Below are 14,019 nucleotides of genomic sequence, written 5' to 3' on the forward strand. Positions count from 1 at the left end.
TCCTAGGAGATAACAGATTCTTTTCTTTGCTCCTAGAATTGGTTCCATCCATCATGAACAACTTGCTGAATCCAGACGCCATTTTCTCCAACAATGAGATGAGCCTGTCAGACATCGAGATATATGGCTTTGATTACGATTACACCCTGGTGTTCTATTCCAAGCACCTCCACACACTCATCTTCAATGCTGCCCGGGACCTTCTCATCAATGAACACAGGGTAAGGCCGCAGCAACCTTCCTGTCCTCTTGCCTTTGACCCCTTTGGTGTCTGAAGACTAGACAGCTCTGCGCATTCATGCCCAGACCCTCCTTGTACAGGAGCCCCACAGTGAGTGGCTGCAGGGTGAAGAAGCACTTTTGGGTCCATTCCAACTTTCCAAGTGACTTTTATCTAGAACCTAGTTGTGTGTATGTGTGTACATGAGTATTCATGTGTGTGCAAGTACATGGATGTGTACAAGTGTGTGTGCAGGTGGGAGTCAGAGAGCAACCTTGGGTGTTATCCTCAGGAATGTTGTCTATTTCTCCTGAGACAGGGTCTCTGATTAGTCTGGAGCTATTATAAGTAGAGGTAGAATCATTGAAAAGCCGCTAGATTGGAGACTATTGGAATCTCATTGAATCTATTAGTCACTTTGATAAAAGAATCATGATAATACTCATTACATCAGGCATGTTAATAGAGGCAGCCTTGCAGCTGCAGAGTTTTCTCTTGCTCAGATTAAACGCTTCTTCCAAGGAGTGTTGAGTTCTGTGCCGTTCTTCCTGTACACAGGGCAGGAAGGCGTCTGGGTTTGGGACGCACAGTGATAGGACAGTTGGTTTGCAATTTAACCTCTTTCCAGCAAGCCAGTATTAAAAGTTCAGCTCCTTTAAAAAAGCCTTTTTAAGTTTTTGAAAACAAGGATGATTTTTCATGAAGACAGAAATAAAAGAATAGAATAATAACTATATGTATTTTCATTTTGTGTCTTCTAATGAACAGGACAACGTTAGAAGGACTCTTGATGTCGCCTCCTGATTTCACATCTTTGTCAGCATCCTCTGGTGTGTGTGTGTGTATGTGTGTGTATGTATATATGTGTATGTACATATGTGCATATATGTATGTGTATACATATGTGTGTGTATTTATGTGTATATATATGTATATGTGTGTGTATGCATGTGTAAGTATGTATGTATGTATATGTATGTATATGTATGTATGTATGTATGTATGTATTCACATGCGCAGAGGTGAAGACAACTTTCAGAAGTCAATACTCCCTTTCCACCATGTGGACTTGGAGGTTGAACTCATATCAAGCTTGGCAGCTGAAAGGAAAAAAAAAAAGAAATAAAAAAGGAAAGACATGATGCTTTTAGGTATGGGGGAGAAGAAGGTTTATTGTAGATAAAAGGGAGAGCGTAGGCAGAGGCAGGGACATCTGGGACAATCCAGAGGAAACATGGCCAGATTGAGCTGGGCCATCTGAGGAGAGGAGGGTGAGGAAAGGAGCCGCCAACCAAGAGGGCAGCCTGGGCTAAGAGACTGGTATAGCCAAAATGGTTGCAGCTAGAGGCACTGGGGATGGGGTGTCTTGTCCAGTATCTGGGCTGGAGAGTTCAGGGTAGCAGACAGGGTATGCCAGCCAGGACCCTGTAGCAGGTAGAGACTGAGGGAGGCTGGGGAACCTGGCAGCCAGCATCTACTTTGATATGTGACGGAGGCATTTGCCCTGGGTCTAAGACCTAACCGCAGCAGGTACTTTTACCTGCAGAGCCATTTTGCCAATCCCCTTCTCTCCTTGTTAAGTGACTGGTGACCACCTTTCTGCTCAGATCCAAACCCCACCATCTTCTGACTCCCTCCATTTTAAGACTGTTTAAGGCTTAGCATATAGAAAAGCTCTGGCGATAAGACCAACTATCTCCTTTATGACCCCTTCCCTTAATGCTGACATTCTGTTACTGCTGGGCCTTGTCACGTGGAAGACTTGATACTGGCATGGAAATCCTCTCTGGTGTTTTTTCCTGTTGCAGAGCAATGGGCAAGATCCCTCTGGTGCTTTCTGCTGTCCTCATTTGGGATAGCATAGCATTGTAGGATGTCTCTCCTGGGTTGGCTTGTTGATTTTCCTCATGGTGGAATGGATTCTGGGTTTTGAGAGGTCAGAGGCCAAGCGTGGTTGTCATCACAGCACAGCGGACATGTCACTGGGCATTGCCTTTGATCTACTGAGGGATGGATGTTTAGGCTTCTCCTAAACTGCACAGAGACTCTTGTTAGCCTGCCCATGCTGCCCACCAGGGAAGTCACTCTGGCTGTGAATGCTCTACTGGTATGTGAGAGATTCACTTAAAATATGATCTTGAACCCACATACTTCTTATCTCTCCTGATGCCACTGCCCTGGACTGAGCAGTTGTCACGTCTGAGTACATCAGGTGCCTTCCTCTTGGTGCCCACACTTTTGTTTATGCCCTATAGTCTGTTCTCTACCTGCTAGCAAGTGAAGTTTTTTAAAAAAATGATTTATGTGTCCCTATGTGTCTCTGTACACATGAGTGAGTGTCCATGGAGACCAGAAGAGGGCACTGGACCCCTCAGAGCTGGAGCTATAGGTAGTTGGAACCACTGGATGTGGGTGCTGGCAACTGCCCCGGCACCAGAGCCAACTTCCCAGTCTCCCTCTTTATTTTAAAGTAAGCAAATGTAGCCGGGCGGTGGTGTCGCACGCCTTCAATCCTAGCACTTTGGAGGCAGAGGCAGGCAGATCTCTGTCTTTGAGTTCAAGGCCAGCCTGGTCTACATAGTGAGTTCCAGGACAGCCAGGACTATACAGAGAAACCCTGTTGCCAAAAACAAAAACAACCAAACAAACAAGTAAACAAAAAAAGTAAACATAAGAGCAACAGACACTTCCCTGAGCTGTCTCTCCATTCTGGAAAATGAATTTTTAATAGGCCTGCCAGTGCTCCCTTCCATGGTCTCCTCACTTGCCCCAGACAGCACAGGGCTGGCTGTAGTTCCTCTCAGCTGTCTGGCCTGCACACTGGGCTCTCTATAGCATGGATCACTGTGAGGCATTGTGTTCCGGGAGTGTTCACTTCCGAATCACTTGGTTCCCGGGGTGGAGGGGAACTTCTTGGAACCGAGACTGTCCCTTGTATTCTCTGTCCTGGCACAGTGCTTGACACAAAGTATGTGCTCAACAAATGCTTGAGGTACACTCTGCCGGTAGCTGAGAGCTTTCTTTGGGCCAGCACTCTGTGGAGGTGGTTCTGTCTTTGCTTCCTCTTTTGTGGGGTTTGGAAGAGCTTCATTTTCAGCTAGACTCACAATCCAGGCTCTGTGTAAGACCAGACTAAAAGCTTTGAAAGACTAGTACATTTACAGGCATCTGTACTTCTGAAATTCCCTGCTGCATTGTGGAAACTCTTAGCCATTCAGAGAGCTGCAGTTAGCCACAGAGGTGGAACACAGCCAGGCTCCAGTGCTGTCAGAGTCACCCAGGCGTGGGGGGCTGCCTGAGTCTTCTGTTGCACTGAGGAATTAGTGTTACTAGGGCTGTCCTGAACAGGGGAGACTTTGGGCTTTATTAGCCTGCTCCCCTGGTTTTCCTCAAGCCTTGTCCTGTTGGGGCTCAGCTTTTTCTGTCTGTCCTCTGTCCTCAAGGCCAGGGACATTTTTTTTTCAACTGTGTGGAAATGCTTCCAGTCACCTTGTTGTGCTTCTGACTTGGTAGCCACTGCCTGGAAGGAGAGGGGCTATACTGGTTAGATTTTTGTCAACTTGACACAAGCTAGAGTTATTTGGGAATAGGAAACTCACTTGAGAAACTGCGTCTATCAGGTTGACCTGTAGGCAAGTATATAGGGCATTTATTGAGTACTGATTGATGCTGGAGGGCCCAGCTTCTAGAGCTGGGTTCTACCTCTGGGCTTCAGTTCTGGGCATGTGTTCCTGAGTGCTAGAAGAAAAGAAGCTGAGCAAGTTCCTCATGGCCTCTGCTTTAGTTCCTGCTTTCAGTTCCTGCCCTGATGTCCCTTGACAATGGAATAAACCCTTTCCTCCTCAAGTTGCTTCTGGTCATTGTACTGGCTGGTTTTGTGTGTCAACTTGACACAAGCTGGAGTTATCACGGAGAAAGGAGCCTCCTTTGAGGAAATGCCTCCATGAGATCCAGCTGTAAGGCATTTTCTCAACTAGTGGTCAAGTGGGGAGGGCCCAGCCCATTGTGGATGATGCCATCCCTGGGCTGGTGGTCCTGGGTTCTGTAAAAAAGCAAACAGAGCAAGCCAGTGAGCAACACTCCTCCATGGCCTCTGCATTAGCTCCTGCCTCCAAGTTCCTGTCCTGTGTCCTGTCCTGACTTCCTTTGGTGATAAACAGCAATGTGGAAGTGTAAGTTGAGTAAACCCTTTCCTCCCCAACTTCATCATGATGTTTTGTGCAGGAATACAAACCCTGGCTTAAGACAGTCATCATGGTGGGTTTTTGTTTTGTTTTTAAATTTCATATACATAGATGTTTTATCTGCACGTATGTCTGTATGAAGGTGTTGAATCACCTAGAACTGAAGTTACAGACAGCTGTGATCTGCCATACAGGTTCTGGGAATTGAACTCAGGACCTCTGGAAGAGCAGCCAGTGCTTTTAACCACTGAGCCATTTCTCCAGACCCTGGCCGTGGTATTTTATGGAGCAATAGAAACCCTAAGACAGGTTCTGGGCTAATTGAGGATGGAGTAGGTGGTTAGGGGTAGACTGGATGTGACACAGATCCAAGGCTCAACCACTGTGCAGCTTGATGACCTGGGCAAGTTCCTGACTATAATCCTCAGAACTCTGAGCCATAAACAAGCAGGAGGCTCTGTCTTCTCTTGCTGGGCAGTGAGCTTAGCATGGCTGGCTGGGAGATGCTTGTGAGTCTTCCCCACACCACCCCCAGGCTAATGGAGGCTTCTGACTGCAGTTCTGACCTCCATTCAGTGAGCAGAACCATATCACCATGGCTGGTTTAGTGTGGGCTTTGGCAAGTATCTCAGTAAATATGTAGAACTGTACATGGTGTTCAGAAGTCTTGAGAACACCCACGGGGAGAAATATCAGGTTGGGGATTTCTTGGCACACACACAGGTGCCAGATAAATGAGCCCAAATGTGACATTTAAGTCAGTGCTTTGTGCAGCCTGACTTGAAAACTTGCCATGTGCCTTCAGGCAAGTGGTGCTTGGTGGTTCCAGGGAGCCAAGAGCAGAGTGGCTTGGCAGGCTCACTGGGGGTCTTGATGCTTGCCCAGCTTTTCTTTCTGTAAAATGGGCATGGCAGCACCAACAGGCAGGCAGCAGAAGCTGATGGGTGGGTGCTCTCAGCTCTGGGTCTGGGGGAAGGAAGGTCCTGGATGCTTATGCAATATAGAGGAGAGACTGACATTTTTGTATAACGTGATCGAGGATATGCAATTAGGAAACGACCGACACCAGGCTGTCTCCAACAGCTCCATGTATTCTCAGGGCAGTGGAAGTGGATGGGAGCCACAGGGAGACAGTTCCCTGGGACAGCAGCTGTGGCGTTCCCCAGTTGGCACAGCTGGGCGAGAGCAGCGAGCATAGTGGGAGTTGTACGGACACTCCTCCTGAAGTGACCTCATCTGGATGTCATGGAAATCGGCAGCTTCTATTGGTTAATATTGCCAAGCTGTAACAAAATACCTGGCAAGGATAGGAAGGAAGGGTACAGTCCGTCATAGCAGAGGACCTGGAGCAGTACCTACCTCCAGGCTGGTGGAGGCTGGTCACATTTCATCTGCAGTCAGGATGCAGCAAGAAATGCTGGTGGCCAGCTCACTCTTTTTCATTCAGTCCTGTGGCCTGGTGTCGCCCATATCTAAGCTAGTCTTTGCTCCTCCATGAGTCCAATGTAGAAGCTCCTCAGACATGCCGAAAGGTTTGTTTCCATGGTGATACTAGATCCTATCAGGCTGACAGTTAAGGTTGCCTATTGCAGAGCTCTACATGATGGTGTTAGATGTGCAAATGGGTTCGTTCAAGGGGATGAAGTCTGATCTCATCCTGGACAAACAGGGCTCAGAGCAGGATGGAGACACAGAGGACCAAGTTGTGGTCTGTCCCTGCTGGCATCAGAATATAATGACTCTTAAGCCTCCGTACAGGGGCAGATCCGTGCCTGTCCTGAACCTAGTGCTCTCCTTTTCTTCATTTTTCTCTAATTTAAAGACAGGGACTCAGGTAGCCCAGGCTGTCCTTGAACTCAATGTGTAGCCGAGAATAACTTTGAACTCCTGATCCTTCTGCCACAACTTTGTGAGTGCTGGGGTCCCAGGCATGCACCCTCATGCCCATTATCTTCTTTTGTCCTTTGCTAAGCCATGTGTCCTCTCTTCTCTCTCAGTATCCTGCGGAGATCAGGAAGTATGAGTATGACCCAAACTTTGCCATCCGGGGACTCCATTATGACGTGCAGCGGGTGAGTTTGCTCTCCTGTGTTTCTGTACTTTCTTGGTGTTTGGAAGGAAAGCGCTGCTCAGTAAAACCACTGGCACTTTCCTTGAGGAATGGTTTGGAATGAAGTTCTTTGGGGTTGCAGAACCAGATGATCCGAGTATATTTGGTAGAGCCAGTTGGAAGAGGCATTAGGAAGGCTTGCAGTCAGGGTGCTGTTTGGGAGTGCCAGCTAATGCTGGTAACGTGGGAGGGGGAGCTAGCTGTCATGGGTTTTCCTTTTTCTTTTTTGCTCATATACCATTTCCTTAAAACGCACCTCAGTTAGCAAGCAAGGCTTTTGGGAACCACATGCAGTGATTCTCAACCTGTGAGTTGTGACCCCCTTGAGACATAATGATCCTTTCACAGGCTTGGCAGTGTCTAAGACCACCATAAAACACAGATGTTTATATTATGATTCATAACAGTAACAGTTATGAAGTGTCAAGGAAAATAATTTTATGGTTGGGGGGTCACCCCAACATGAGGGACTGGGGCTGGAGAGATGACTCGGCATTAAAGGCTAGGCTCCCAACAACTGTGTTAAAGGTCGCGGCATTAGGAAGGTTGAGAACCACTGTGTTCGGGAAACGTAATAGTGTCAGGATTTATAGCAACCCTTGGTTTGTTCCATTTGTATGCAGATTGTTATTCATATGTGTGCCCGTGTTTATGTTCTTAAAGGCAGTGTTGATGAAGATCGATGCTTTTCATTACATCCAGATGGGAACGGTGTACAGGTAAGCCATGGGTCATTCACAGGTGTAAGCTGGGGCATTGCATCTCAGGTCCCGCTAACTCACCGGGGTTGTGGGAAGTGGCTGTGTGTAAATCACACCTCTGCCACTCCCTGGGTTGTTCAGGAATACATGTGTGTCGAGGCCTGGTACACGCCAGTGCTGCGGGTTTGGCTACAGAGATGCTTTCTGGGGCTTGAGAGTGGGTGAGAAGCCACACGAGTGAGCAGTACAGCCCAGAGTGGCTGGTGATGCTGGGTATACATGCCCTCAGGTCATGGGCAGCCATCAGGAGGAGGCTGGCTGGGATGCAGAGAGGGGTCCTGGGAGCAGGCCTAGAAGGGCTGAGGTGCTGGGGCGGGGCGGGGAGCATCTCATTCTCACTACGATGGTTAAGGTGTTGGATATTAAGACTCCCTTTCTTCCTTATTAGAATTTGTAGAAATACTTTGTTTAGGTGGAGATCTCTCACTGTTGAAATGAAAGGTTTTATCTGTTGACATTTTCTTACTGGGGAGGGGTCCGGGAGGGAGGTCTGTATGTACTTAGTTTGTCTCTTCCACTTTAAAAAGCATGTGTGCATGCGTGCTATAGTTTAGATTCTTGTCTCATACACTCTGTTGTATTTTTCCCTACAACAGTAAAACAGGTGTGCAGGTAGGCGTGAACAGCAGTGAAGGTGCAGGGCCGCCAGCCCTGTGTCGTCTTTTCTCCGTGCATGCACACATGCACACGTATATAGTTTCTAGACAGTGTGGCCACAGTTCTTGGTTCTCTGCCCCCTGTCCTTAGACATCAGTTGTTACGCTGCCCTTTGTGCTGACTCCTAAGGTCTCACCCAAGGACTCACAGGCGGAGACGTGCACCCTGATCTTCCTTGTATGCTGTTTGCTTTTTCCATAAACTTAATAACTTCTTTTTCGTTTGTTTCTTTTCCTGCCCAGGTGTCTCTGCTTTTTCAAAATGGGTCAAACATGATTATTTTCCAGTAACTTAAGTGTTTTTCTTTGTCTTTCTTTTTCTTTTTTTTAAAAACAGCAACAACAACAAAAACAGATGCTGTTCTCTTGTTGTGATCTAGCCTGGCTGCTTGTCTCAGGGCAGGTTTTGTCAGAGGACAACGTTGTGGAGTTGGTTCCAGGGTTCAGACCCATATTAACTGTCACAGAACTGAGGGTCGCCAGTGCTAGGAAAGGCCTCGGCTGATCTTTCCTTTTGTTTCTATATCTCTGTCTTAGTTAGGGTCTTACTGCTGTGAACAGACACCATGACCAAGGCAACTCTTATAAGGATAACATTTAATTGGGGCTGGCTTATAGCTTCAGAGGTTTATCCTTTATCGTTATGTGGGGAGCATGGAAGCATGCAGGTAGACGTGGTTCTGGAGAAGGAGAACTGCAGAAAGAGACTGACTGTGTGTCACACTAGGTATAGCATGATTGAATGAGACCTCAATGCTCGCCCCCACAGTGAAACATTTCCACCAAAAAGACCACACCTCTTAATAGTGCCAATTCCTTTGGCCAAGCATTCAAACCCATGAGTCTGTAGGGCCATTCCTCTTCAAACCACCATGGTCTCTGTTTCCTCCCTGACCTCAGGGACATGTGACTCTCCTCTTTTACCAGTGTCCCACAGTGCACTTGAAGTCTTCAGCATATGGCTAGGTTTTAGGCTTTTTATTCTACCTGTTTTCAATTCTTGGTTGTTTCTACATAAGTTTTAAAATTACTTGGGTTCATTAAGACTCGGAGTTGAGTAACTGAAAACAAGCACAAACTGGTTTAATAATAAGAAACCACATGGCTTTGCTGACTGAAGTCTAGGGACAGATCTGGATATAGGCATGGCTGACTTTGAGCTTGAAATTGATCTTGTCAGAGTTCACCTCTCTTTCTCATGTGCGTGTCTGTGTGCTTTCATTTTGTGTTTGTGTGTGTGTGCTTATGTGTAGCAGTCAATATCAAGTGTCTTTCTCAGTCACACTTTATTTTTGAGACAGGGTCTCCCCCTGAACTTGAGGCTCACTAATTTGACTGGACTGGCTGGTCACAAGCCTCAGGGGTCCGTCCATCTGTCTCTTCTTCCGTAGCACTGGTGTGGTTATAGGCATGGGGCTGCCGTGTCCAGCTTATACTATCTGTTGTTGTCATTGTTGTTAAATGTGGGTTACGGGCATCAACTTGTGCTCCTCATGCTTGTGTGGTAAGGACTTCCTGACTTTCTGTCTTGGAGCCCCTCTCTGACTTGGTGTTCTCAAGCAATGCAAGTTTACATCTCCCAGCCTCAGCTCTAGAGGGAAAAGCTTCATACCATTAGCATAGGGAGTGGCTGACTCATGCTCCTCTCCCCTCTCCTTGCTTTCTGGAAATCCCCCTTTCCTATCCCCATCTATGGCCCACTGTGTCTGTCCTGCTTCACCCTCCTGGCCTGAAGTGGCCCTGCTCCTTCCTTGGTCCATGCCAGGCCCTCCTCACCCTGCCTCTATCCCTGTTGTCCCCTTTGTTTATGTGTCCAAGTCCCTTGTGTTGGCAGAGTTACTATCCAGGGTGGCTTGCTCGGGTCATCCTCACTTCCTCTTTGCTGCCTGTGCATCACTGGTCTCTGCAGGCTCTTGATGCTCTGCAAGCCTTGGTTTCTCTGTAACATGGCTGGCCCCAGAGCCTGCTCTGTACAGCTGGCTGTGGAGTGGAGGTCTGCAGGATGGGCAGGCAAAAGTGCATTTCTTGTTCCCCTCTGAACTAGTCAAGAATAAACAGTGGGAAGAAACCTGCGAGGTCAGTTGTGCTCTGTTTTGAGATCTGCTGTAGGTTACATCCTTGGACTTGTGTTTCATTCAGCGGCAGCACTGGCTTCCAAGGGCAAGGTCAGGCCTGTAGGGGTTGGGGAGGCAGGGACTCGGGGAGGGGGGGGAAGGGAGGAAAGCCTCAGCCCTCAGCTCCTGGTTCCCCTCATGCTTTTGCTTGCTTCCTTTCCTTGTATGGCTCTGTAGATGGCTGCTTTGCAAGAGCTGTCCTCCAAGGTCAGTCTAGAACGCTCTGCTTAGCTAGCAGCGCCTTATCTGATTGCTGGAGGACAGCATTCGTTTATTTTCAAAAGGCCAACAGTTGTAACAAATCAGTCAGGCAAAATGTCAGTGACTGCAATGGGGTGCTTTTAAACCTAATGGGAGTGGAGATAGGAGGGTGTCACATATCAAAGCAGAAACGACATCGCACCTCAGTATCGGGTTTACATAGAGTGTGCACCTCAGTATTGGGTTTACATAGAGTGTGCACCTCAGTATCGGGTTTGCATAGTGTGTGCACCTCAGTATCAGGAGGCTTTGTACCTGATCAGCCTGTTGGAACCCCTGCTGATTGACTTGCCCCTGTGGAAGGCAGCCAGGCCCTCTGTGGTTTCCTAGTTACTGGTTTTCTTCTCAAGTGCTCACCGATGGAGAAGGGTGGAAGAGCAGCCCTCTGGGGTGGGCAACTCCAGGTGAACATGTGGCACTGGCTCAGCATGCTGGTGGCAGAGGCCAGAATGACAGTCGAGAATTCACTGGCTATGCAGGAACTGGGCTCATTTGCAAGTTCCAGGGGCCAGCAGATGGTGGATGTACCAAGAAGGAGGACAGCTCCTGTGTGACTTTTTCCACCTCAGCACACAATGTAGGGGACAGTAATGAAGGAAAAATGAGTTAGAACAGGAACAACCCTCCTCACGTGTGTGAAACACTCTGGCCCAGAGCAAGTCCTTGCAAAGCCCTCCACCATAGTGGGCTGAAAGCTGGAGAGACCCAGGATTTAAATCCTACATGCTGCTTTCTACTTTGCTAACTTTGAGGAAGACACATGGCTACTCCTGTGGAAAGAATACCGACCCCTAGGACGGGTGACAAGTATTTGAGTGCCTGTGTGTAACACTGCTTGGCATGTTGGAGGTGTGAAGTAGGATTAGTTACTGGTGTAAATCTGTTTTGTTTGTTGTCGTTTTCTGAGACAGGGTTTCTCTGTGTAGTCCTGACTGCCCTGCAACTCTGTCTGTAGACCAGGCTGCCTCTGCCTCCTGAGTGCTGGGACTAAAGGTGCCCACCACCACCACCACTGCTGGGCGTAAATCTGGATCTTGTTAGCAACAGAGGCTGAACAGTAACATCCCGCCCTCTGGCTGCAACTGCTGCTGTGGCATGGTTGTCTCATGAGGATAACAAGTCTCTGGCCATAGTGGGAAAACCCCATCAGTAGCCGGAAGTCCAGAGTCACTGGTTGTTTCTGTTGAGCATCTGTATTTTTTGCAGAGGCCTCAGTGTTGTTCCTGATGAAGAAGTCATAGACATGTACGAGGGGTCCCACGTGCCCTTGGAGCAGATGAGTGACTTCTATGGAAAGGTGAGGAAAGACACCGGTTCACTGAAGCAGCTGTCTTCTCTGCTTGGCAGTTTTGTGGCTGGGAAAACATCTTAGGGAGGAAGGACTTACTTTAGTGTCTGATTTTAGAGGTCTTGGCTCTGGGGCATCCAGGTCTATGGTGAGGCAGAGCATTGGTTAGAAGGGTGAGGCGCAGGAAAATGGGGAGCAGAGGGAGGAGAAAGCTAAGGCTTTGGGGGCAGAGATACATCTTTCTACGACTGAGCCCTGGTTCCTGATAGTCAGCTGTGAGTTAGTCAGGACATTAGTCTCCTGATTCGAGTAACAGCCTTAGGACCTGGTGACTGTGCTGTAGCACCAACTGGTAAGAGCCAAGCCTTGAGCTCATGACATTTTGGGGAAGGGGCATGTGTAGCTAAAGACCTTTAGCTGTTGGGCTCGCCTGCTGTGTGTGATTCCTGGAATCCGGAAATTGAGTCTGGAGGGATTGTAGATGTCAGGGACTACAGTGCTGAAGAGCCACTATGGGCTCTAGCTGAGGCCCTGGCGTTGTTGATTTCTCCCTCTCTGGGAGACTGTCTTTCCATCTTCTCTTATCTATCCCTTTTGTTACCATCCTGGGGCAGGTGTGGCCCCTCCTTTTGGTCTAAGTCACTAGGGGCTGCCAGAGGAGCTGTATGTCCTGAGGTGGGCTGAAGCATTCTGAGACTGATATCTATGGCTGCCTGGGCCTGACCCCAGCTTTTCTTACCTCTGTGATCTTCAGAGAGGGAGTGGGATGTGAATGTGGGACGGAAGGAAGGAAGGAAAGAAGGAAAGAAGGAAAGGCAGGAGGGAAGGAATAGCTAAGTGTACCTAGAAAGAGTGGCTTCCACTGAGGCTCAAGAACAAGGGAGCATATTAGTCTCACTGTTAGAAGGTCCCTCTGTGCAGAGGGAGCCAGATGTGGGCTCCTGAAACCCCTGACTTCCCGGCAGCCCTCTGCCGCTTGTCACCTTGTGAGACGGGTGGGTCTGCATGGCTAAGTCTGCCTTCCCTCTGCAGAGTTCTCACGGGAACACCATGAAACAGTTCATGGACATCTTCTCACTGCCCGAGATGACCCTGCTGTCCTGTGTGAACGAGCACTTCCTGAAGAACAACATTGACTATGAACCTGTGCACTTGTACAAAGACGTCAAGGTGAGGGCAGAGGGCAGGGTGAGGGCAGCTTGTGACCCTGTGGCTTCCAAGAGGAGGCTGGCTACTGTCTAGGGTTGTGTGTGTGTGTATTTGTGTGTGTGTGTGTGTATTTATGTGTTGTGTGTGTACTTGTGTGGTGTGTGTATTTTTGTGGTATGTATATTTGTGTGGTATGTATTTGTGTGGTGTATTTGTATGGTGTGTGTATTTGTGTGGTGTGTGTGTATATTTATGATGTGTTGTGTGTGTATTTGTGTGGTGTGTGTATTTGTGTGGTGTGTGTATTTGTGTGGTGTGTGTATTTGTGTGGTGTATGCGTATTTGTGTGGTGTGTGTATCTGTGTGGTGTATTTGTGTAGTGTGTGTATTTGTGTGGTGTATTTGTGTGGTGTATGTGTATTTGTGTGGTGTGTGTGTATTTGTGTGGTGTATGTGTATTTGTGTGGTGTGTGTGTATTTGTGTGGTGTGTGTATATTTGTGTGTTACGTGTGTGTATTTGTGTGGTGTGTATTTGTGTGGTGTGTGTATTTGTGTGGTGTGTATTTGTGTGGTGTGTGTATGTATGTGTGTGTGTGGTGGTTCGAGTAGTCCCGCTCTGGGCTCACTTGTCTCTGTGACTGACAGTGGAGGTCATAAAGGGACACAGCTGTTTCAGACTCATCAGGACAATTGGGGCAGCATGCTCTATCACAGATATGCCCGCTGTGACCTGGACTTCTAATCTTCTGGCAGTCCTGCCTGCCCTCCTACCCAAGCCTGGCATGAGGAGGTTATCTCCTTCACACAGGAGAGACCACTGCCCATGCCCCATTCCCTGTGATGCAGAAGTCACCCAGAGGAAGCCCTTTTTAAATACATACTTTTAAATGGCAGAACATAATGGCACACATTTAATGGGCTGTGGTGTGCTTGGTGTACGCTGTACCCCGTCATGATGCCACGAATGAGGCTGGGGGGCGGGGAGAGATTGGTTAATAGGGAACCTTTTCCTCATATCTGCAAAGGCTGGCAAAAGTCACGTCAGAACCCCACTGCAGGGCCACAGACAGATACGACCCTTAGGTGCACATTTGCATGTTTTATAAGTCTGTGTATTTTATTTCATGTTCAAAGTCACATTTATTCATTTATTTTCGTAGTAAATGAACATTTAGTACCTACCCATCATGATTGTTAGGGGTCTGAAGAACATATGTAAAATAGCACAATAACTTGCACATAGTAATGTTTCAAACAGTGTTAGCTTTATGCAAA

The 14,019-nt window shown here is 47.9% G+C and overlaps 1 protein-coding gene across 2 annotated transcripts in view; it reads left to right on the forward strand.

Annotated features, from left to right (window-relative positions):
* Nt5dc3 (5'-nucleotidase domain containing 3) overlaps nucleotides 1–14,019 on the forward strand; it is a 50,943-nt gene that overhangs the window by 21,419 nt on the left and 15,505 nt on the right. For both annotated transcript variants that reach the window (XM_028778049.1, XM_028778050.1), the window contains exons 2-6: nucleotides 37–221; nucleotides 6,402–6,476; nucleotides 7,178–7,233; nucleotides 11,513–11,603; nucleotides 12,627–12,764. In XM_028778049.1, the coding sequence (XP_028633882.1) occupies nucleotides 37–221; nucleotides 6,402–6,476; nucleotides 7,178–7,233; nucleotides 11,513–11,603; nucleotides 12,627–12,764 (545 nt within the window). The remainder of the gene's footprint in view (nucleotides 1–36; nucleotides 222–6,401; nucleotides 6,477–7,177; nucleotides 7,234–11,512; nucleotides 11,604–12,626; nucleotides 12,765–14,019) is intronic.

This window comes from Grammomys surdaster, unplaced genomic scaffold, assembly GCF_004785775.1.
Source record: "Grammomys surdaster isolate TR1022 unplaced genomic scaffold, NIH_TR_1.0 322, whole genome shotgun sequence".
Taxonomy (NCBI): Eukaryota; Metazoa; Chordata; class Mammalia; order Rodentia; family Muridae; genus Grammomys; species Grammomys surdaster.